The sequence below is a fragment of the Numida meleagris genome, chromosome 4, assembly GCF_002078875.1.
Source record: "Numida meleagris isolate 19003 breed g44 Domestic line chromosome 4, NumMel1.0, whole genome shotgun sequence".
NCBI lineage: Eukaryota > Metazoa > Chordata > Aves > Galliformes > Numididae > Numida > Numida meleagris.
In genome coordinates, this window is record NC_034412.1 from 1,286,165 (window position 1) to 1,310,691 (window position 24,527).

The 24,527-nt window shown below is 48.9% G+C and overlaps 1 protein-coding gene across 11 annotated transcripts in view; it reads right to left on the reverse strand.

The window, feature by feature from the left end:
- VEPH1 (ventricular zone expressed PH domain containing 1) overlaps nt 1–24,527 on the reverse strand; it is a 64,494-nt gene that overhangs the window by 10,613 nt on the left and 29,354 nt on the right. For 5 of the 11 annotated variants that reach the window (XR_002438300.1, XM_021395789.1, XM_021395788.1 and 2 more), the window contains 7 exons: nt 23,575–23,784; nt 18,526–18,746; nt 13,599–13,808; nt 12,469–12,863; nt 6,859–6,998; nt 4,203–4,337; nt 28–145 (listed from right to left, as the gene is read on the reverse strand). Coding sequence is in view for 10 of the 11 variants with exons in the window: in XM_021395789.1 (XP_021251464.1) it covers nt 28–145; nt 4,203–4,337; nt 6,859–6,998; nt 12,469–12,863; nt 13,599–13,808; nt 18,526–18,746; nt 23,575–23,784 (1,429 nt within the window). In the remaining variant the exon portion in view is untranslated. Of the gene's footprint in view, nt 1–27; nt 146–1,462; nt 3,002–4,202; nt 4,338–6,858; nt 6,999–12,468; nt 12,864–13,598; nt 13,809–16,798; nt 18,198–18,516; nt 18,747–19,558; nt 20,427–21,847; nt 22,078–23,574; nt 23,785–24,527 lie in introns of those variants that run through there. The other 6 variants (XM_021395792.1, XM_021395795.1, XM_021395794.1 and 3 more) reach the window with 6 other exon arrangements.

A 24,527-nucleotide genomic window follows, 5' to 3' on the forward strand; every position in this document is an offset into this window, starting at 1 on the left:
GCTGCAGCCCGCCCGCAGAGCACTCACCTGTTGCCTTCTCAGGGTTATTGCACATGAAGCACTGCCAGGCTCCCGCTTCCTCGCTGTAGCCAAATAAATCAAAGAACCTCACTTCTTCCAGGTGCATCTGCACGTGGTCCAGATCCTGGGCCAATAAGGAGAGAAACCAAACCCCCTTACACCTCGGGACCCCATGTCACAGCGGGCACCAACAAGTGCACTCTTTCACTCATCTCATGCTGACAAACAGGCTGCCTGGGTGAACTGCTAAGCAGGGCACCTCCCTCTGCCTTTGGCATTGCCCATTATACCAGCTCTCTGGAAGCAGAGGACAGGGCTGGGTGCTTTCTGCCTCCCTTCCCCCAGTGCCCACAGCCGAGCCCCTCCTTCCCTCCAGCCCTCAGAGTGTTCTTCAGGACCCCCAGGGCAGTGGTCCCACGTGCTGGGGGCCTCCTCCTGTCTGACAGCAGGTCACGTCTGTCCCACGGGTCCCCAGCTCAGCCAGGGGGAGTGGCTGTTCTTTTTCTTTATCTGTTCTCTTTTTTCGTTGTTGTTTGTAAAGAAAGAAGTTCCGAAACCACCACCCTGCAAGAAGCACTGATGAGAATGTTTTAAAATGTTAATGTGAATGTTTCCAAAAATGAAGCAACAACAAGATGGATTAATCTTGCACAAAACACATCCAGGTACATGCGGTGCTGTCCTTCCACTGAGAGCAGCCAGGAAAGTAAGGGCTGGGCGTCTGCAAGGCAATGTCATGTCTGATTCAATGAAAGGCCTACAGAAGGCACAGCTGCAGCTCCCAAGAGGAGCTGGGAGATGCTCTGTCTGAGGCAATTAAAACACAGTGTAATTTGTTGTCATTTAAACCCCACCATTTAATTTTTATAAAGATGGTGATCTCGCATTCAAACAATCGTGGGCTTTGGATAACACGCTGCTCCCTGAGCAGAAGGAATTGCCAGGAAGGCTCAGAAAAACCCATTCCAGCTTATTTCCTTGGGGCCATCACTGGTATGCAGCGCAGCCCAAAGAAAACAGAAATTCACATGGTGGATGGGAACAAAACCTTCCATTGCCAGGGACACGGGCTTATCCCGAGCAAGGAGGAGCTGTCTGATTCTCACCTTTTCCATCTGCTGGGGCAGGAAGGGCCACAAGCCTCCTCCAGCAAGAGGAGCTTCATGCACTCCAGTGCGGCTTGCTGCCGTGCTGTGCAATGGGAGAGGTCCCAAGCCTTCCTCCCACCCACCTGGGGGCTGTGGGGTGGACAAAGCACATGGGGCACTGCTCCCAGTGGGTCTGTGCAGGGCACTGTGAGGATGGGGCTGAACAACAAGGCCAGGATCCTGCGGGAAACCTTCCGGTGTCTGCAGTGAGCCATGTGAAAGAGGAAAATGTCGGAGAAATACCAAGGCAGCCGTTGTCCTTTTCCACACTGTACTCCTTGTACGCCGAAACAAGGAGCTGATTTTAGGAGACGACGCATGGGGAAAAAAAGCCTAATTGGAGAGGAGAGAAGCATCTCACGCTGCCCTCCATCATCTGGGAAACGTCAGTGACCGCACCGTGAGAACGCGGCACCTCATTCTGCTGCGCAAAGGGAGATAGCAAACAAAGAGCAGGGAAGGACGGAGCCAACAGTGGCTTAAAACTGTGAATGATTCTCTCGCAAGGCAGCTCAGCAAGAGGCTCTCAGAGGGAATCACACGGCTGCTCTGACACGCCACGAGGCAACACAGCGCGCTGCAGAGCTGCAACCAGCACAGCCTTCCTACTGCAGCCGTGCACACTCGGGGAGAGAACGGTGAAGCAACGGAATGGAGATCTGTAGGGATGCACATCTGGAAGCACTTTACTCCCGGCACGTTTTAAGCTGTGTTGAATCAATATTTTTTTGTGGCACCGTCCCGTTGTCCATTTGGCTTTCGAGAACGCCGCTGCCCAGCGGTGCGGGCGTTCTCGCTGTCAGGCATTCGCTGCAACTCCTTGCATCCACAGCTTGGCCTGGTTCCGCATTCTGACAGCGAGGTAAAGCTGGAAATATTTCCCAGAATTTACTTCGGGATAAATCACTGACGCAGTAGATTTTCCTCCTGGTTTGCAACACTCTTTCGAGTACACATCGAGGAAATGTCTGTGTTGATTTATAGCGGAGCAGAGGTCTCAGCATTGGCTTTGCTGGGCTCCCGCTGGCTGCCGGCCCGCAGCATTCCCCAGCTCTTCCACATCGGCGGTATTCCCGATTCTGGCACGGCCATTCAAGCAGTGCTGTAACACGGGGTTCAGGACTTGGGTAGAGAACACGGCGTTCGTTCTGCGGCAGATTCCCAACGTCATCGAGAGATTTCAAAACATTTTAAAGGAAAGCATCCAGAAATCTGCTTTCCACGCTACTGGAAGAGGAGTAAGATGAACGGCAGCGATCGTTCTGTCAAATCATTCGCTATGTTTGGAGTCCATTGGTGACAGGAAGAACTTTGGACACCAAAACATCAGGTTTTTGGGAAGCTCGGCCTGCCGGGCAGAGCGATGGCTAGGTCACATCACGAGTGCTCCCATCAGGTTTTTGGCAGGTTGAGGTCAAAGGAACCTTCCTTCCAGCAGGTCCAGGTCGTGCTCCCTGAGAGCTCCGTCGAACTTCTCTCAGTTGCTCAACAGAAACGTCACCAAACCCAAATTCAGATTCTATGTCATACTCAAAACAAAACCGGAAGCAGTAGGTGCAGCGGCACGCTGTGGGGAGCACCACTGAAGTTCAAGCCTTTCCCCTCTCAGTCGCATTACGTCCAGAGCACTTCCCATAACCTGTGGCTTCCAGAGCTCCCGCTGCCCATCCACGCCTCGGTCGTTACATCGGTGAAGATCGGTATCTCGTTTTCCAGCCCCACTGCTTTGGGAACTGGGAGATACTCTTCCTGTCGGGCAGCAACGGGAGTTCCCCAAATAGGCCGAGTGCCTCTCTGACAGCAGCAGGATTGTGCAACCGATGCACTGGGGACTAATCACATTTCGAGGCTGTTGGACACATTCTTCAGAATGGGAGCACACGGCACACTACACCTAAATCTAATGAAAGCACGCTCTTTTCTAAGCCCTCTATTCACCCCAAACCCTCCTGCTCTCCACCAGCTCCAACCTGACAAATGGCATGGAGCCAAGTCAAGCAGCTACCGGACAGAAGGACACCCCTAATGGCTCTGCATGACTCTGCCTGGGGTTTCCAAGCAGCTAACAGGCCAAGCTGAGCCTATGTCCAAGTGGCCCATAAGCTGCGACCCACTGCTCTCACACCACGGTGGCAGCTCCCCCCTCCACACATAGATAGCTTGGGGGTTCAGAAGGTGTTTCTAATGAAACTTCTGCTTTTAAACCGCCCATAACTTTTGTAAATTCATCTTATTCTTTCAGACTATTTATGCCTCAAACGTCCGGAGAGAGAGTGTTTTAAAACCATGTTTGACAGCGCATTTCATCCCATTTCACTGCATGGAGATGTTTGGGGATAAATAGATACTTGTTTCACAATCCTATAGCGTCCTTTTCCAAGAAGCCCGATTAATAGCTTTGAAATAGCATTCCCCGAAATCCTGGAGACAGTAAACAGCTTTCAAAGAGTAATCTTTTGTACCGGTGGGGGTAACCAATGGTGCATGTGAAAATGATCATCTTCATAAAACCAAGTCTGCATTTAAGGAGGCGAATTTCCCGGCGGCTGCCAAGCAGCCCGTAATGGCAGCTCACTTAAATCCAGAGTTTTAAACAGTGAGCAGGAAAGAATCCATACGCAGTATCAATAGCTTCCATCACTTTGGGAACCATCCACGCAAAGTGTGCAGGAGGGGCTGCAGAACAAGGCTGGGGACCCTTCAAAGCAAGGAACGAAGTAACGCTGCAGACCCTCTGCAGAGAAAACAGAGCCTGGGGAGGGCTTCCCCTGCCCCCCGAGCTGAGTGCTGCCTGTACAAGGGCAGCCAGAGGCACGCTCTAGGAGCTGCCATATGCTTAGCCACTGTTGGTTGGCAACTACTGGATGGTGACTCCACCACCTCCCTGCACTTCCTAATTTGCAGAACTTTAGATGGATGGGAAGGGAAGAAGGAAGGGGAAAAGGCTTGTTTTTCACAACTGGAGCACAGCAAAAACCCGTTAGAGCTGTTTTAAAGCTTTTTTTTTTTCCCTCAGAGGAAAAGCACACTCACCTTTTGGTGTGGGAACGTGGACTGGATCATGGCAGTTTCAAAACTGTGCGTCCCCTTGAGCTGTGTCTTCTCCCACAGGGCCTTGAGGACTTGCACTGGACTACTCTGTATTGACAAAGGTTCTGCAAACAGGCTCTGAAAAAAAGTTGGAAACTGCATTTTGAGTATTTTTGGCTCGGCCATTAACCAAGAGCATCTTGTTCTTTTTTCTTACTGGGGCAGCCATGCAGGTAACCAGCAACTAGTTCATTTCCCTTTGAGGAGTTACAATGGGTCTACATGCACACCATTAGATGAATGCCCACAGGTTTCACTTGCTTCCGGGGCTTTTTTCTCGTACATAATGCCTTTAGGATCCTTGGCTCATTATTACTATGCGTAGCAATCTGCATGCCGTGCTGGTATGCAAATGCTCATCTATTAAAACATATGGTTGGCTTCTGGAGACACGCATCTCAGCAATGGGCGCCTTTTTGGAGCTGGCAGGGAGCTGCCATTCAGCAGGGCCCATCAGCACTACCACAGCCTGCACAGGCTTTGTCCTTGTGCTTTGCAGGGCTGCAGCACAGCACACCATTGCACTGAGCAGACAGGGGGACGTGCTGAGTGCAGGAACCACCATCCTCTCCACGCCCAGTGCATGCAAAGGAGCAGCACGTGATGAAAGCTGTCAGGTTGGGTGCTATCACCTCCAGGGCCACCTGCTTCAATGGAGTGGGATGCGACCCAACCCTGCCTTGAATTATTCTAATGGTGCAGTGCTATTAGGCTCTTCACTGTTTGAACTGCACACAAAGCCAACATTAAAAAAGTGGTTATGAGAGCTTAGCATTATTCCTCTACTATATCTATGATGCGATCTCGTAAATAGAAAATGCATTTGCATGCAGGAGCCAAGGTAAGAGCACACAAGCAAATCCAATGTTCATTGTGCAATGTGATTGCACAACATGTGCAACCCAGCTGGATCGCTCTGCCCAAATTAGAGCTGAGAAACAAAGCACCTGGCGCTGCTGCCAGGCATGAGGAGCCTGCAGCCCATTAGCTGGGGTTTGGCCCATCTATGAGGGGCTGCCAGGGGGTGCTGGGGAGGGCTGGGTATGGTGTGACACTGCACACCAGTGGGAGAAACCAACCCAAAGTCCTACAGCAGTAAGGGATGATTTTAATGATTGAATCCAAGAAATCAAGCACCTCCTCTATCACATACCCCTGTTCTCATTTTCTTCCTTTTGTTAGTTATCATTCTTCTGTCTGACAATCAGCTCTGCACTGAAATGCGCTGCCCTTCCCTCTGACTGAGAGCTGCCCAGTTGAGAAAACAGCAGTATGTGAGTTTCACAACTTCCATCTGAGGGGTTTGAAACACGATACAGCTACCCATTAAAATTTCTGCAATTCAATAAAAAGCAGAGCCTTGACATTGAGGATCTATTCTGGAGACCTGATTGAAAAACTACTTCTTGCTTCTACTGCTGCAGAGTCCAACAGAACACAGTGCAACCGGCAGACAACGAACAGAAACGCGGTGACTGGTGTGGAAATCTGCAGACACTGTGAATTAGATGTCTGTGGGCCCGCAACTACTCTGCTGAAAGCTGTTTGAATCACCAGTCTTCCATTTAACTCATTATTAATGCACTATAAAAATATCTTATGCCAAATCTGGAACACAATTCTTTTAATCTCTCCAGGTTCTGTTCAACCTCTCCCATCAGGTTTTCGTTTACGGAGCCACTCACTGCCTTTACTTTCTCCTTCCATATTGCTGTCCCATTACTGGCTCTGTCACTGCCCTTTTCTGCTTCCTTTCCTCCGACCTTTCCATCCTGTTGTGCACTGCCCATGCATCACAGCCACGCTGCATTGTTATTTTTCCTGACCATTTCTGTACTTGTTTCTAGGAGCAAACAGAGGGAGGAGTGACCTGACCTGCAAACTTCACAGCATCACTCACCGTACGAGCTCCGCATTCCAGAGAAATCCTTTGTATTTCGGAGGGCACAGTAGGGTGGGGCGAATAGCAATGGTCAACGCTACGTAGGTTAAAAAAACGGAACCCAGTTGTTTTACAATAAGTTCATCCTGAACTGTGAACGTGAGGCATTGTTTTACCACTTTGTACCATTTGTAACCTACTAGGAAATCCCACGTATGTCCAAATAATGGGCCGTATTTGAAACACTGTGAAAGGCAAGACAGTGGCTTAGGGTCGGTAGAACAGCGCTGATCTGATTTGCAAATCCTGCTCAGACAAAAATTTCACTTCCCAGAGGGCGCTGCCCCTTGAACCTCACCTACAGTCTCTGGGTCGATTCTGCTCCCATACCAACCCACTGCATTTCCCCTGTTCATTTCTGAGGTGGGAGGGTGGCAGCTGGGACTTGCTGCAAGCTTCGTTTGAAGCAGGACAACAGGGTTTTGTGCTTTTCAGGGTTTGCAATCATTACAGAGAGTTGGAATTTGTAGTCATTAATAGAAATCCTTACAAACTGCAAAACCATTTCAATCTGCTATGATGTACCCTCAGTGGTGAGCAGTCACTGAGGTCAGGAATGCTCAACCAGCGGGTTAGGAGCTTATTCCGACAGATTAACCCTTAAAACATCGTTCCAAGCACACCGTTAGAGAGGTGCTGCTGGTGCCCCGCACACACCTGCTGGAAGAGGAACATGATGTGGATCCACAGCGGAGGCTGCGAGCTGAGCAGCGTGAAGCTGGATTTGCTGTACAGGCAGTAGTGGCCCTTCAGGGGACAGCTGAAGAACAGCTTTGCTACGCAGCTTCTCACGGTATCTGAAAGTAAATAAAAAGAATATGAAAGTCAGCTGCGTACCAGAGGCGTAGCTGCCTCCTAGCTGGGCTCTGCCCCACGTGGGGATGGCTCCGGTGCAGAGCAGCTCCAGTGCACACAGTGCTCAGTGCCTGTGCACTGTTTCCTTTTGAAGGGAAAGGTTGTTCCCTTCAAGTTTCCTTTTCCCTTCATTTTGGGTTATAGATAGGGATGCAAAGAACAACCCTAGGAGAAAAGGGTAAAGGTTGGAGCAGTCAGCTTCAGGAAACGATCACCTTTGGGAGCACTGCCAGCTGCGCACGCACGTGGCTCAGTGCAGCTGGTGTTACCAGCAGCAGGGCACACGCGCTGTCATGCAGACAGCACAATGGTGATGGGCACTGGGCAGCCCCTGCAATGCCATCAGGACAGAGCTCAAATCTGGGCGGCAGAAGCCACATTTGGGAGCACACAGATTTGCTCAAACTTCATACAGTTCTCCGCCTTCCTTCCCTTCGCCGTCAGGGTCATGATGCACCTGGGAGGGTGACCTCATGCACCTGCACCGAGCGCTGCTCGCTGCTGCCTGGGGCCGGGATGGGGCCAATCCCATGGCTATGCCCCCTGGCTTCTGCAGGAGGGGATAGCAAACCCCAGTGAGAGGCTGCTACCACCGGGTAAACAATGTCCGGAGATTGGCCCACAGGAGGTCTGTGCAGCCACAAGCACCTCCACCTTCCTGCTGCACTACCCTCTGCCCTGGGGACTTCTCCGCAGATCCTGCATGCACAAGGGCTATTCCATGCCTTCGCACTTCCATTTTCACTGCTCACCCCACTTTTGGGTTGAATCCGAGTGTCCACAGCAGCTCGGTTGGATAGAATCCCCACCGGTATTTCTCCAGCCCAGCAGAGCAGAGCCCTGGCAGCACCCAGGGCCCCGTGGTCACACTGGGGCCGCAGCTGCTCCCAATCAGCGTGGAAGCACCAGGCTGCAGCGGAGGCGAGCGCTGCAGGGGAGCTGTGAGCTTTTCCATCGCCTCCGTTGTATGGTACCAATTACACCTCGGCACAACAGAACGCTTAACAACAACCAGATTGAGGACCAGCGGGCTGCAACCTGCTTCCCTGCTGCCTCCTCCTTTATCAGCTCTCTCATGTGCGTGTATGGTTCCTCCTGCAGAGCAACACGGAGCTGGGAGCAGCCCATTATACCCAGGGGCTGCGATGTTGTTCATCGAATTCAGCTTCAGTGCCCAAGAACTGAATGATGCATTGTGTCTTCTTGGTCTCCGCTCTTCTAATGCAGAGATGTGCCTCCACTACCTCCTCTGTGCACATTACCAAGTGTTTCTTTCCAGTGGCTCACCCAGCACTGAACACTAGGTACTAATGGTGACGTTTTATCTCAATCAACTAGTCTCAAGAAGATGGAGCCCACCAACTCCAAGCAGGAGGAACTGGGGATAAACCAGGTAGAAGAGTTGATTTAGGCCTCAGCTGGATACCAGCTCCAGATGGTCACAGCACAGCGTGGCCCAATGCAGAATGCAGTTTCTTTCTCTCAGTCACTGGAAGCCCAGTGGCACCGAGGTCCTGACCAGCACATGCTGAAAAGCAGCAACAAAACTGGGGAAGAGTTCAGGAAATTACAGCTGCATGACTCCAGGCTGCTGCCATCAGCAGGATCCCAGAGGTACCAATGTGACATAAGATCACAAACCGCCTGGAAATGTACAGGCTGATGAAAAATGCTTAGCTCCATGGAAGTCAAGGAGTTTGACCTGGAAAAGGTCCACGGGTTGAAGAGGTTTAAAGTGATGAGCATGATATAGAAGAACATCTCAAGCCATTTAAAGCACAGCAGAGATGTGAATCTCCTCAAGGTGGTTCTAACTAAGTGGGAACTGAACCAGACCATCAGCCCCAAGCTGAAACAACCTAAAGGAAAAAGATTGATATAGCTCCAGTGCCTTCTTTCTGCCACATTTCTGCATCTCCTATTAAACTGCAGCGTTAGTTCCAGAAGATTGGTTTATGCACACGCATACACAGGTCCGGTAAGCTGTTGCATCTTGTCTCTTCTTCAAAACATTATTTTCTTGAGCATTTCCTTAGCGTAAGACATTCTGTCCAACAGCCTGATCTTAACCCTGCGTGTCCTGTAACATAAGCATCCCACCCACACCTTCACATTCACCATCACAGATGGACTGTCGGCGTTACAGAATTCCCCCAGTCAGTGTGGCATCAGAATAGCAAGCTTTTTTAATAGCAAGTTCTCTGAATAGCTAGTTCTCCTTATTGTGTTTTACACACACCTTATATATCCTTCACTTGTAAGCAGTAAATCCACTCACGGTTAATTATCCTAAAGTTCTTCACAACAACGTAGATAACAAACAAAGGGTTGCTTAACTGTCCCAGAAGTGACCACATTAGCTGTGCGTACTAAAGACTATTCTGTTTACACCTTAGCCCTGTCTCCAGACTCCGGAGGCCTCATAGAGATAAGATCTACCAGAGTCTGTTGGGCTCTTTGTTGTTAAATCACCCCCACAATAGACCACAAATCCACTCGTGCAGTTTTTAACTAGTTTCCCTAAAGAATGGTAAAATCTGCCACTCGAGTCAATACTACATGCTTTTTGGCCATGGTATACATTTGAAGGAGCTTATAAATTGACCAAGAGTCTGAAAAATGCACCCTGCAAAGGAAAAATATTTTGCTACGGCTCTGAAATACGCATGAATGGACAGAATGGGCAAGAATGCATGAATGGACAGAAGAAAAAAGCAAATACGTTGAACAGAGGAGAGATGCAACCAAAACACGCAGGGGAACTCGTGCAGCCACCAGATCTGCCCCGTACCCACCCCGGGGTGCAGCCTGTGGCACTGGGGCTCCAGGATGCAGCAAGGCAGGGTTCAGAGGTAGTAAATCCTTGTGTTAAACTGACAGATGGATGTGGAAGAAACAGGAATGGTGGAGGAGACACCAACCTTTCTTCAGATGTGACCAACCCAAAGCCTCTTCTATGCCAGATCAGGTTTTGGACTGTGGACTTTTGGAAGTCCTCCACAACCGTCAGGGGAAGGATCATTGTGATAACGTCTGAGTGGCTCTCGGCCAGGAATTCACCTAATCACTTTTGAAAGCAGGTACCCTTTCAGTATAATTCATGCACTGTAGCAATCAGTTCTGCCACGAAATGACATGCGGCTAATTATGTAGTGAGAGGCACCTATTTTGTATATGTTGAATTTGCTTTACATCTTCTCTCATACACGTATTAGGACAGACAGTGAGCACCACTCCCAGCAAATCTCCTGTCATCTGTGATTGACAGAGCCCTGTCAGCTGGCTCCTTTCCGGACCGCACAGTCCCAGGTCAGTTCTGCATTTAGGGGCTCTGATGATCCCCATACTCCTCCTCCAGGTCTGCATTGTCATTCAAGATTCAGACTGTAATCAATGTAGACAATCACTTAATGATGTCATCATGATGTGTCTGTTTTTCTTAATAATTCTTCTCTGCTCCATTTGCTTTTCAGCCCGCAGAGGACATTCAGTTACACCATACGTGGAAAACCTTCAATATGTCCCAGCTAACGGAAGCTGATGCTCTTGGTACTGGTGTCCCATAGCTGGCAGGAGCTCTAAACTCTAATTCTGTGCCTTTCCAAAAGTGCATGAGCATCTCCTGCCCCAGCCAGCATGCCCTAGGCAATGCTTTGGGGGATGGTGTCCGGGCTGAGCGCTGAGGAACTCCCCACGGCGGCAGACAGCTTGGACACCTGCACTCAAAGTACAGGCATGGTTCTGAATCCTGCTGAAGTGAGCAGAGTTTGGCCTGTCGTTAATGAGGAGTTCTTACAACCAACACTGAGTGAGCTGCCGCCAGAGAGCCCAGGAAAAGCATGACTTGCAAAGCGGCGTCTGGGAGATCTGCACTCCCCAGTATGTGCCAACTGCAGCACTATTTGGTTACAGCACAGACTGCCACTACTTCCTGCAAACGCTCTCTTTCACAATGTGACACCGCTCTGAACTGCCTGTATTGTATGTTTTCTCTCTTTTGTATACTACATTTCCAGCCCAGCAAATTCTGACGTGGCCAACATTAGCCAACTGTGCATATTTAGAAACGTGTTAATATTTGCTAAACATTTTACTTAGAAAGTGTAACAGACATGCTTGAATGAGCCCTTATACTGTGCGGGGATCACGCAAGCCCACGATCTGCCAGGTTTTTGATGGAGTGGTTTGTGTAATATCCGAAATATGAACAAAGTTGTCCCCTGTGTAAGGAGCCAGACATTTCTTTGAGCGTATTTCGAATGAGTCACATAAATCTCCTGTTCTGCACATGTGCCCCTGCTCAAGGAATTTCCCTAAGAATGCTAGATGTGGATTTCCAGGAAATTACAATAGTTTGAATGAATTTTGAAATAGTCACATGCTTAGAACATATCATAATAGGTACTTCAGAAAGGAAATGGAGCAATATATTTTAGAATATTCAGTGTCTTGCGTTTGATTAATGTGAGGTTGCAGCCTTCAGCACTTCCAGCCAGATTGCTCCCTCTCACCTTTCCATTCTGATTCTATGAAACATAAGTTTCATCAAGAATAATAGCAATTTCAAATAGAGGACCTGTCATTTTTGCCCTTCTTTAGAAATTCCTGCAGAAATATAGGCTTTTATAATATATAGGTGCGTCTCTTTTAGGAGTGGAGACTTGTTAACTTACTGACCAGAGAAAAAGTAAGCAAACAGCTGGTGAGATATTTGATGGAAGTTAAAATGTCATCTTCTAATTTGCTGTAAGAGACTTCAAATTCAAATTAGGTGTTCGATGCGGGTGGTTCGATGCACACCTCCTTGTGTCCCAGTAACCAACAGCTGCTCAGTGTGAGCAGAGGCTTACAGCCCAACCTCCATCACTTTCCTTCAAGGAGCATCAAGGACATGTTTAGCAGCACACTGCAACCCACCCCCACCTCCACGCGGCCTCACAAAAGCAGCTCTCTCACACTCCAAGACAAATATCCTCCCTTGAGGAAGGCAGGAACCATTAAAAAAGACAAGGGATGTGGTGAGGTAGAATCCAGCCCAAAACAAAGCACCCGGACCTTATGCTGTTGCTTTCAAGCAGCGTTTTTTGAGGACAGAACGTGGCAGCCCAGCTCCACAGCTCATGCTGTCACAGGCCATACACTTTCTGGAGAGCTCACGTTTTGTTCCCTGTAGCACAGCCAGGGGCAACTCTCCCACTAACGTTCCTGGGAGCCCGCTAGGCAAGAGCAGCATCACAGCCCCATCCAGCCTGGCCTTGAATGCCTCCAGGGTTGGGGCATCCACAGCATCTCTGGGCAGCCTGTTCCAGTGCAGTCCTGCTCCTTTTCCATGCGCTGCCCACTTGCTCAGACCCTGCGATGACACTGTGCTGTGTCAAAGCTGCCGTAACCAGAAAGGCTCAGGCCTCTTACCTTCGATAACACACTGGTCGGGGACAGGGATCCTCCTCCCCATCTCCATGACGTATGCTTTCACTTTACCCAAGTTTTCCTTCAAGTGCAGGTAGAGCTTGTCGTGGCACTCTGCAGGGCCTTTCCCCACCTCCACGCTTCCTTCCTGGGCCTCTTCTCCCTCAGGTGCTGGAGAACATTCCGATTCTGCGCAATCCATACTTTGGTGTGAAACCAGGGAATTTCCCAGTTGCATTTCTTCATCATCAACAGTAAAAGGCATCTTGCCATTTTCTTGGCCGATGTAGATCTCAGTGAAGGAGATCCCAGCAGTTACGTCCCCGTTCTCCTCTTCTTGTCCACTGTCTGTGTTCACCCCCTTCATGCGGACTGCATGCAAAGCCAGGCTCTTGGACCTGGAATGCAATTAGGGAGAAGTGTTTAGGAATGGAGCACCATGTGGTGAGCATTGAGAAAGGACTCATTTGAACACGTGCTCTTCTGAGTCAGCCCCATGCAGCCAGCTCTGTGAGCGGAGCACGGGGCTTGCTTAGCCAAGGGAAATACCTTCCATAAATATGCATTTCAAAAGCAAATGCAAGGCAGTTTTAATAAGCAAATGAAACCAAGCCATAAACATATATCACAACATCTGCATGCCGTAGAAGGAGCCAATCGACCTATCTGCAAGGATCTTATGACCCCGGCTCTGCAGTGTGTGCTTTATTGATCACATCATAAAGATACCATCCAAAAGCGATTTAACTGAACCAAACCTGAACCACAACTCAGCCTCCAGTTCTGCATTACCCACACCTATACACTGAGCACAGAACTAAGGTCTCCATAAGAACAAGGAGGCTGGAAGGGAAGTGCCTGAAAGCGTTCACAGAGCTGATGCATGTTCATATTTTCTTTTCCACGGTCATCTGTGAACATTTTCCATCCTCCCTGCTATTTCAGAGTGCAGAACAGATTCAATAAATAACTCGGACATTTTTTGTCAGCCTTTAAATTCGTGGATGTGAGACTTGTTTCAAACTCCTTACAGTGCCCACAGGTATCACAGATCCATTTCTCAATATTTGGATAACGTTTTATTACAAAACTGATAATCCTGAAAACCACTCATGCGTTTAATAGAACCGTACCTGTTAAATCTCATGTCCTTCCTTTCTTCTTTAGAAACCTGGCCTAAGCTGTATCTTCTCACTGAGCCAGGGGTACTGCCGTCGATATTTATTTTTTCTTCAAAAGCCTGTATTTTCTCTTGAAGCCTTTCGTCTTCTTCATTTCCATTCACAACAGCTTTTAAATCACCCAGTGGTACAGGAGATTCCATGTCGGTATTGTTTTCTGTCCTGGGGAAACAGAAAGCAGAGATTTAGCTCCAGCACACTTAGCTCCTCGTGATGCTGGCGCTGCATTTCCACCCTCGACCCACGTTATGTGCCTGGGGAAATAATTATGTTTCAGCAGAGATTTGCCTAGAGGTTGATTAATCGTATTCAGAAACATCTTCCAGATCAACGTCTCTGTCAGATGGATCAGAAATACTGAACATCTCTGACAACATTGGATTAGAAACTGTGTGCGCTGTATCTGCACAAGCAAAAAAACTCTTTTCCTGATAGTCCCATTGGGAAAAGTTTTTCAGCTGAACTTAAACCATTCCCTCAAGCTTGCTAAACAGGGACTTCTTACACTATTCTCATAAACCAAAAGCAGAGCTAATTGCAGGGTTTATAGAAGTCTGTGGTTTCGACAGTTTGACGAAAGCACATGCAGTTGGTACTAACTTAATGTACTCTGAGTAAGAAAAACATGTCTTGGAACTCAGCACGTGGAAAGAAATGGGATCAGGAGAAGTTCTAAATAACTCTACCCGGAGTTCTGAAACAAGCTCACGTTGCTTCTGGTCCCCCTGGCTTCCTTCTCCACCTTAGGAGCAAACATCCGAGTGGCGCAATCCGTGAAACGCAGATACAGGAAAGCCACAAACGAGGATTTTAACACACCATTTGCAAAGCAACAGCGTCTCAACATGTCACGCTCCCAGCTGGGAAGCCCCTCAACAAGTCCCAAGCACTGCAAATCAGCAGTTGTGGAAACCAAACGTGCCTGAAGAAAACAACTGCGAGGACTGCATCACAGAACGCGCTTTCTATTGGTTTCGATAAAGGCAGCTCAGGATATTTCTCAGGGGACTTAGCCGGTTTTGTCCCGTTTTGTTGCTAATTCGGGCAGTAACACATTAACACTGCAGAGCATTTTTGACAACAAGTATTCTAATGACGATTTGCGGTATGACCTTTGCTAAGGAACCCTTCTGGAGATGCAGGACAGGATGGGGAGCTGGATGGGACGACCTTTTAAGGTCCCTTCCAACTCATCCAATTCTATGATTCATTTGAAAGCTGCCCCCCCAGCAGCTCTCTCAACATTGCCCTCGCTGTTGTTGCTGAGCACTGAGGAAAGCTTCATGCACATACATATGTGTATACAAAGCCCCAAGTGGGGATGGAGGAACTGGTGGCTTTGTGAACAATGCAGCCAGGCCAGCAAGCCTTGATGATGGCTGGAAGTAAGAGCACGCTTTCATTACAGCACCTTTCTTTTCCAGCATTCCCCAGCTGAGCCCTGATGGCCTTGTGATGGAAACACAAGAGAATGCTTCCGCTAAAGAGAGGCATCAATGAAGCAGTAGGTTAATAAGTACAGAGCTCCTCATGGGAGCTCGCACCCACCTCAGCCCTGACCTGGCTGATACCAGGATCTCCAGCAACCACTTGCTCTCATCCACGTACCAGCTCTACCCAGCATCCCAGGAAGCCAAAAGCATATATCTCAGGAGAAGTGTGCAGCAAACCCCTGCCCTGTGCCCAACGGGGCGCTGGCAGCCCTTCCTGCCGGCCTCCCCTTGCAGCAGCAGTAAAATAAACTATTGTTTGAAATCTTGGCAAAAGGCATTCGGTACATTGCTGAGGTTGCTGGAGCGGGATCAGCTTACACCAAAGCTCGGACTGGTTTCAAGAGGAAAAGGATGCACAGACCTACCATGGGTCACAAGGACCTTGCTTGCAAAACCTTCAATGCTGCTGTGCTCCTCATTGTTTCACTGCTTTTAGGTTCTCTTTAGACAGCTTTAGAAAGCCACCTAACTACACAGCTCAGCAATCAAGAGTGATATGTTAATTTAAAGAGTGTCTCTCCAGATCACCGTCACCATTATCAACATCATCCCTCTTGTGCTTAGAGTAGGCAGAAGAGTGCCCACAAATAGAAATTACTAAAAATACACCGGGATGGGATGGCTTCCAGATCCAGCTGTGCTTGGGAGCAGCATGGACGGATGGAGGGCAGGTCCTTGTGACACATTAACGGACAGCTTGGAAGGCAGGGGGGGGATGGTATGGGGCAGGCAAGGAGAGGCTGCAGCTCAAAGCCTGCCTCCACTCACAGGGAGGAAGCTATCAGGAGCTTCCAAATATTGCCAGAAACCAGTTACGGAAACAGAATCAGCCAGATAACGTTGGAGGGGGTGAGGTGCTACGTGGGGCTGGAGCCTCCATCCTCCTGCACTCATGGGGGTTAATGGTGGGGTTTAAACATGTTTTAGAAGCTACACAGCTCTCTTCATCACCAGAAGGGTTGACTTAAGGACAAACGCCGCAGAAAACAAGGCAAATGAACGGTAAATGAACAATGCCATGTGCTCGAGCTATCCTCTCCTTGAGGGAGGAAAGGTACCTCCAGCTGCTGCTGAGCTGAGCAGCACTGCTGCCACCTCTTACCCCCACTCCTTACCCAGAACGATGGCTTGGAAACATTAATTTTTCTTCCCAACTAGTCCTGCCTACTTTTAATTGACTGTGCTACACTTGTTGGTTGGATCCGCCCGTTGAGACTCTGTATGTGTTCCTCAAAAGCCCCTCTGAGAAGGAATAACTTGCAGTGGAGCATCACATGGTTTTCATTACACTCTCCGCTAAATGCACGTAAAATTCCCAGCGTCAAACAACTCCAAGCAAGCCGTCATTCCGAAGAAATCGGTTTCCCCTTATGTAAACACACGATTCTGGAAGGAATGGTTACAATCCAGCCACACATTTTAAAACCCTGATTTCTTTCCACAGCACAAATGCTCTGGACTGCTGCTCCTTGAAGCACGGCAGCAGTGACAGCAGCAGCGCTGCAGCTGGCACAGATTGCCATGGATCCTGATCGTTCCCACTGAACATCAGTGCAAACCAGAAGCAGCTCTGTGTAAATCAGTGGAGATCCCTCAATTTCAGCCTTAATTTGCTGCTCAATACTTGTCTGACTTAGCTGATGCCACGCTTGATATAGGCCTGAAATTGTATTTTAATTTCCTTCCACCGCAGACACAACTCTGCCCTCCCCTCTCCTCCCTCAGCTCCACACACAGTGCAGTATTTTGCATCTGTAGCCACTCTCACACACACACACCAAGCAGCTTCTATCTTCAGCAAAGCATGTCCCTAACAAAGTGGTGTCTTATAGAGAAATGGGGCAAGAACATTTTAACAAAAACCTTTTCCTGTACTTTGGACAAATGTTACGTGCAGAAGATAATAAGGCATAGAAAATCACTGCATTTTAGCAAACAACGTAAGTTTTCTACCATAAATCAAGAGAGCAATCCCAGGCTGCAGGCATAATCCTTGTGCTTTGCCACTGAAGCCCCAGCTCCCGTCCTGTTGCATCACAGCTTCCATAACACAGGACACGTTTCTGCTCTCCTTCCCTGTGACAACCTGCACGCTCTGTTGTCCTGGAACCCCCCTAGTTAGAAGTGCACACATCACTTTGTTACTTCCCCTTAAGCTTTTTTTGCTGCCCTCAGAGGAACGTTTCCCAAAGGCAGTTTGGAGGGCTCAGTCCCAGCAGATCTCTGCCTCCAGGTGAAGTGTGTTCCCCACAGCCCTGTGAAATGAGCAGCGCCAGCAGGGTTCCTCTCCTCTCTGGTTTCTAACTCTCCGGGATACCAATTAGTTGTTTCTCAAATGACCTCGATGTTTTGGCTGCGGCCCTACGTCTGTCTCCAAGGCTGTCCTTCATGGTTATGAGTTTTCTGACATCTGTTACGTTTTACATCGCAGCATTACTATCCCTTTGTGCCCTCTTGACCTACGTCAGTGTACACAATGCCAATAATAAGTCTCTCCCTAATTAAAAGCGACTACTACCAGATATCTAGGTAGCACCTATATCTTTATTGTGACAAACGCAGCAGCACTCCGTATGCTTTAATCTTCAGATGCAGATTCGGAGGAGCTGATTGCTATGACAGTGGGTACAAGTTAAGGATATTTACTCAGAGCTCTTTAGCAAGCCCTTGTCACGGAGCTGTGCCAGTCATTGTTCTTCTGAGCCTCGGTGGTTATCTCCTACAGTAAACCCGCCGATAGCTGCACAGCCTGACTTCACTGGTTTATTTTTAACAGAAGCTTTGCAGATTGCCCATGTCTACTGATCTGGGACGCTGCTCTCTTTCAGTGCTTTTGGAAGCACTCGGACTTGAACAGCTTCTTTGTTCCCCAGTGCCAACGACACAGCTGCTGCTGTGTGATGTGCAGAGGCCGCCCTGCATGGGAGCGGGCAGCTGGCATTGCAGGCACCTGGGGATCATCCTCACAGCCGCACGTGGAATGGGTGCCTCAGGTTCCTTCTCCAAGCAGAGGTGCTGTCTGTTAGGTGTAAAGGTGATCTTGCACACGGACCTGACCCTATAACCAATGCAATCCAACAGCTGAGTGAGCATAAACTAGAACAAACCACGAGGGATCATAGAATCATAGAATGGCCTGGGTTGAAAAGGACCATAATGATCACCTAGTTCCAACCCTCCTGCTGTGTGCAGGGTCGCCAACCACTAGACCAGGCTGCCCAGAGCCACGTCCAGCCTGGCCTTGAATGCCTCCAGGGATGCGGCATCCATAACCTCCTTGGGCAACCTGTTCCAGGATACTGAGATCAATCTGCAAACAGCAACATAGCAGCTCCCAGGAGCTCCCAGTGCCTTGCACAGCCCCCTGTCACACCCACCGGCTCTACCTGGCTGCTGGCACGCTGCTGCTCTCCAGCTGTCGCACCAGGAGCTTGGCTATGGCAGTGAAGCTGTTGCTCATGCGGTAGATGTCTCTGCTCTGGGTGCCCAAGATGCCGGAGAACGCGTCGGTGAGACTCTTAATTTCCAGCAAAAGGGTGTGGTGAAAAGAGTGCTCCATGTTGGCCAGCTGGTTCACCAAATACATCAGGCACCTCCTGGCTTGCTCCTGGATGACACAAGGAGACAAAAAGAAACAGCTCTAAACAAATTCAATGTTTGCTCATGCAAGGCAGGCTGTGTACGTGCTGCTGATGAAAGCATTGTCATTGGGAAATGGTGGTACCCCACGAGGCCAAGGGCAGGCACACGCTGTGCTCATGTGCCCCCAGCTGAGTGGGGAGCAGACCCTGTGCCAAGGGCTGTGCTGCACAGCTCGTAGCTGGTTCCATCTTTGTGTCTTGTGGCCCCATTTCATGAGCGGGCTTGTGTCCAGGTTGCCACCGCATTCCCCTCCACAGCTGCAGGCACTCTAGAGAGACCAGGCAGCTACAGCCAGCTCCGTGCATGCCACCAGCGGCCAATCTCTCTTTTTCCAGAGCACAAATATATTTCCTGATCACAGCTTCCCTTCTGGATCCACTGGGTGTTGCTGCACATAGCAGTGCCCCCAGGACCAGCCTTCAGCAGCACTCCCAGCCCCAGCAGGGCTCAGCGATGCAGAGTCCTGGGGACCACCACAGCTCCCCCAGGTGTGGGGCTGACAGCGAGGGGTGTGAGCACCCTGTACACCGCAGCAGCTCTCCTTGCACTGCAGTGCAACGCTCAGATGAGACTAACACTGCAGCAAAGAGGAGTTTAAAATGAGATTTCATCGTAAGATCTCAGCACCGGCTGTAAGCTGCTGCCTGGCGGCCCTACCAGTCATGCCACACACTGCAATCTGATATGCCCTCTGTAGCCAAAGCTCTGCCAGGCAATTTATCCACAAGATCACATCCCTGCCAATTAGGATGAAAGGTGCTGCTTCAGATCCTAATCTAAAAAAGCACAGACATTTTCTAACAAAGATACCTTATCTCTGCTTGGCAAGTGCACACAAATCCATTTCCAACTATTTCTGTACGCACACGTGCAAGTTCTCATACTAAAATACAAACCCTGAAGGTAAAGAGATGCGTGGGGGTTTCTGTGTTTTATTATAATTGTCCTAAGCATATTGGGTGCCACAGTCCTGAGAGCACCTGAGTGGCAGAAGCAGCAGCAGAGAGTGAAGCCAGTAGCTCAGCAGCTCGTATTGGATCCAGTGGGACAGCAGGGCATGGGCCCAGGGCAAACCCCGTCCAACCCAGCAGATCCTTACAGAATCTGGGAGAAGCTTTGCTGTTAGAACCTGTGCCAAAATGCAAGCAAAGGCACTTCGGGAAAATAAAGCATTCTCATCTTCTTCCCAAGCATTAGCAGCTAAGGGGTGGAAGCAGCACGTCACATGCAGCCTCCCTACGCTGCAGGGCAAGAGCACTATTGCCTCGGATTTCAGAAGAAACGTCGCATTCTTCTGGGATCGTGTAACAGGAGAGAAAGCACTGCTGAAGGTTGGGTTCCAAGTACAGCAGGGCCATAAAAGCACACGGGAGGCTTTGGCAGGATGTCGCCCGAGCGCTGCAAGTGAGACACGTTGTGAGAAAAAGTCAACTGGTCCCAAACAAAGGGAGAGCAGCTACCCCGTGTCACGGCACAGAGGAGCAGTGCAGCAACTAGAGGAGCTGCTGCCCTTCATCCCCACGCAGAACCAGTGCAGGCACCATGGGGTGGGCTGAGCGCTGCGGCAGAGCCATTTTCTCAATGGCTTGAAGGAGGCTGGCTTTCGGGTAAATATTCCCTAGCTTATTTGGAAGACATTCCCCCCCTGCAAGAGATAAACACGGGCTCAATTAACATTTAAAACACATTTCTGTTTCCTAAACAAACGGCGCAGCAGACGTAACTGGAAGAGAAGTTCTGACCGTTGTCGCGTTGCTTTGATCCAGCTGGAGCGCCTCCAGCCCGCTGCAATGCTGCTGCTCGCCTGGAGCGAGCTGAAAGAACAATAAACTCCTCCAGTCATGTCATGGGTAACTGTTAAACAAAACAGAGCCACGGCAAAACAGCTCGACATGAAAGCCGTTATTATCTCCGCCGCAATATTTTATCCCCCCCCCCCCCCAAAATAAAAAAGAATTCAGAAAGCCTGTTTGGACGTACAGAGCCCATTGTTGTTGTTGTTGCAGTGGGTGTTTTCTGTTTTCGTGTGTTTTATCGCAGGCATCGCTCGCGTTTCATGGCGCTCTGTCTGCCAGGAGGTGAGGATCCAAACCATGTGGCGAGGTGTGGCCAAGCTGTACCTGAAAACAGGGCTCGTGAGGCCACCAAAGAGATCACAGGGATGGCAGAAGGAACTCCGGTTTCCAGCCGGTTCAAAACAAACACTGATTGGAAGAATGAAGCTGAAATACCCAGCTGACCTGTGCCCCGAGGTGGGGTTTTGCTTTGCACAAATGTAGGGCCAAGGAGCCAGGACTGATTTCAGCTTCACGTGCTGGACCCTCTGCTCGTGTTTGCAGCCCGTATCATAAAGGGCCAGCCCTCAATCCTTGCCACTTCTTTTCGCCAAGTGAACCTCCCCGTGAAATCAAATATCAACAAATAAAACTCCAGCCCTACCAATATCGTTTCATTTCTCACTCGCTTTGCTTGGCTGGGAAGGGGCTGCTGGTGGGGGCTCACGTCTGTAACCCCATCACTGGGGCAGGATGAGGGGAGCAGCAGAGGTGTTCCAAAAGGCATTGCCATGGTGTCTGGTGTAGGAGATGGCCATCCGGGCCCACTCCACTGCTCACAGACCCCGTTGGACCCAACCTACGCAAGCTAGCTGGCAGCAGTGATGCCTGGAACCCAGCAGTTCCGCTTAAGTCAGAGTAGAACTTCAATACTTTCTTGTGGTGCGCTCATTTTTATCAGCTGAACCTTTAAGGCCGGTCCAGCTCTCGTGACGCCAGACGTGCTTCTGCTTATCTTGTTGCAGGCTGAGTGCCTGTGCTGCAGTGAGCAATGCCCAATAGAGCAGTGAAATCAGTGCTTTTTCCCCTTCTTTCAAGGTGCCCAATCTGCACAGCAGTGCCCAGAGACACCTCTCCCTTTGCTTACAATGAGTGGGGGCAAAATCCACAAAAGGAAAAGAGTGTTTTTAATTCCTACAAGACAAATTTCCTATTAGATGAATACAAAGCTCAGGATCAGTTGAAATAGCAAGTATGGGCTCTTCCCACACTGCATCCAGCAACCAGACACCTTCTAAGCAGCCTTACTGCAGCAGGGGAAAACCAAAGAGAGAAGTGAGCTCGGATGCGTATTTAATTCTGTTCTTTATCAGCTGAAAGAGACATCTTTAGCACGAAATGTTCTGAAGAACACAGAGACACCACCTGTATTATCTTCTCTGGAGATCCTCTGATGACCACTATCATCACCAAGATCACATTGGTATCTGCACCTCATCAGCAGTAAGCAGAACCACCATCCTGAGGGCAGAAGTACGTGGAGAGTTTTCCCCTACAGAGCAGAACAATACCATTTTTCTGCCCCACTCCCTCCCAAGCTGCCCGTGGCAGAGCCAAAGGAAGGAGGAAGGACAACCAGAGGTCTGGCTCAGACGAAGCTTTACCCAGCAACGACTCAATAACCCTGATATGATAATAACAAGCCCCCAGGCAGGACCCCACCTCCGAGGGGAGTCTTTAAAACCTTGAAGACAGTGACTGGGCCCAGTCTATACACACAGGACTGTGTCCTCCAGCCTATATGGAGATAAACTCCTGTTGATTTGGTGCAAGGATCACAAAGTCCAGGGGGACAGCGGGATTCAGCTCTGCTGAAATTAATTATCCAGGTCACTGCGTGGCAAGCATCAGTGTCACACTCCACAAATGGTCTGATTTACTACATACCACTCATTCTCTGCCTGCATAGCCAAGTTTTATCACGGCCATAAAAGACTGACTTATTTAGCCAGACCTCTCTGATTTCAGAGCATTAGTTTTGCCTTCATAGGACTGTGATTTGAGGCAGGAGGAGAACATCTATTACTAGCAGTGAAAGACAGTAAACTTGTAACTGGGAATGAAACCCCAAATCTCATTATAAGCCGGGTATGTCATACATGAGCCAGGACAGCGTGGTGCCTTTGGGACACCCAGGAGTTTGGTCTCTGGGCCCGGGCTGCCCAGCAGTGCTGACCACGCTCCGAGCCTGTTTGCATCACTTGGCTCAGGTGGACATCACTTCCACGTCCACACTGCACACTTATGGCAGAAGCAAGAAGTCCACTGCAAATTCATTACTCTGTCCCAAGGGTCACAAAACAGCTTTTAGGAGTTTGCCACTGCGCGTCATTTTACAGCACAGTGTTCCCACGAGGTCAGACCCCAAACCCAGTTAACATGAAGATGTTCCTGTGATGAGGTTAAGCCCAGCACTGCCGCTGGGCACTTTCATTATAAAGACATTTGTCAGAAGTATTCAATTAACTCTGGCTACAAATCCAAAATAGCTGGATTACATGATATTAGGATATTAGGAAGTTCGTATATCAGCGCATGATTACAATGTTCCTGAAGGCTATATGCATTTAAAATTCAATATCATACCAAGGAGTTGCAACATATTTCTTTGCCTTTCATTTCTCTTACTGTAGATACTGCAGTGTAACTGAGCTAAGCCGCTGGGATAATGACAATTGTGTGCATTTATCAAACAGGAGCTTTAGCCATTCCATAAAAGACAATAGAAAGTATTCACACAGAGAATGGATGCACAGTTAATTAGGAGAGCTCCTTGCTCTCCTAGCCATAATGGTATTACAGTTTAGACATCCCGTCCTCTTACAAACCGTGGAGATATTTCTGGTAGGGTGCTCTGGTTACTCCAGAATATTTAGTACGAAGTTTAACAAAAGCAGCAAATGAACAAGAAAACACACACTGAACCAACCAGCCCGTTCCTTTAGTTTTCCAGCTCACCTCATCAACGTGTCCAACAGCTCCAAAGATCTTTGCCGTTTGCCCAATCAAATGTGGGAAACTCTCACCAATTTCTTTTAGCTCTGGAAGAAAAGCAGCCAAGGCTGTTGGGTCATAGCCAGATACTTCTATCAGTATGTTCAGGATAATGTCACTGTGGTTGGGGTCTCTTAAGTGTCCCAATAGACACGGAATACACTCTTTCAGCACCTATTTAAACAAAAAAAAGAAGAAAACGGTGAATATATTTGTGAATGGTGAATACACACAACCAAAAGAGATACTGTACACTGGAGGGTTAGAAACAGAACGTCAGACTTTGATTCAGTAAAACAGCTTTTCACCCTCGCTGACCTCCGCACATAGCTATTTGCTGGGGTCAACAGAAGTTCAGCTCAACATATGGAATAAGGGTAAGCTGTAGCCTTGAAATATTACAGTTATGCATATAAAGTAAGAAAATACTCATCTGTTAAAAAAAAAGGCAAAAAAAAAAAAACCCTCAACCCCCTCACCAAACATTTCCCTTGCTTTAGGCCTGTTCTATACTCAAAGGATTAAAACAGCATAGGTCTTAGTCATCCCTAACGATACAGTAAATTAAAGTACTAGTAAAAAATGTTTCGTTTCCTCCAGAAACCAAACAGCATGACAAGGTTAATAGTGGGCACGGAGCTAAAATTAAAGGGCAGCCCCTTGCTGCACAGAAAATGCTGCGGGCAAGCTGGCATTCCTTGTAACAACACAATTTTCAAGAGGCTGAGGGTCTAGACCTTAAAACGTCTTACAAGCAGGATGGAGCACATTCAGCTATCTACTAAAGGATTCTTTTGCACCTATACTACCAGATCTCTACATGTGTGCTAATACACCTCTGGGTCAGGGAAAGTGATGCACGCACATAGAGCACATTTCAGAACAGACTGGTGAGACTTTCCACCAACTTCCCAGGG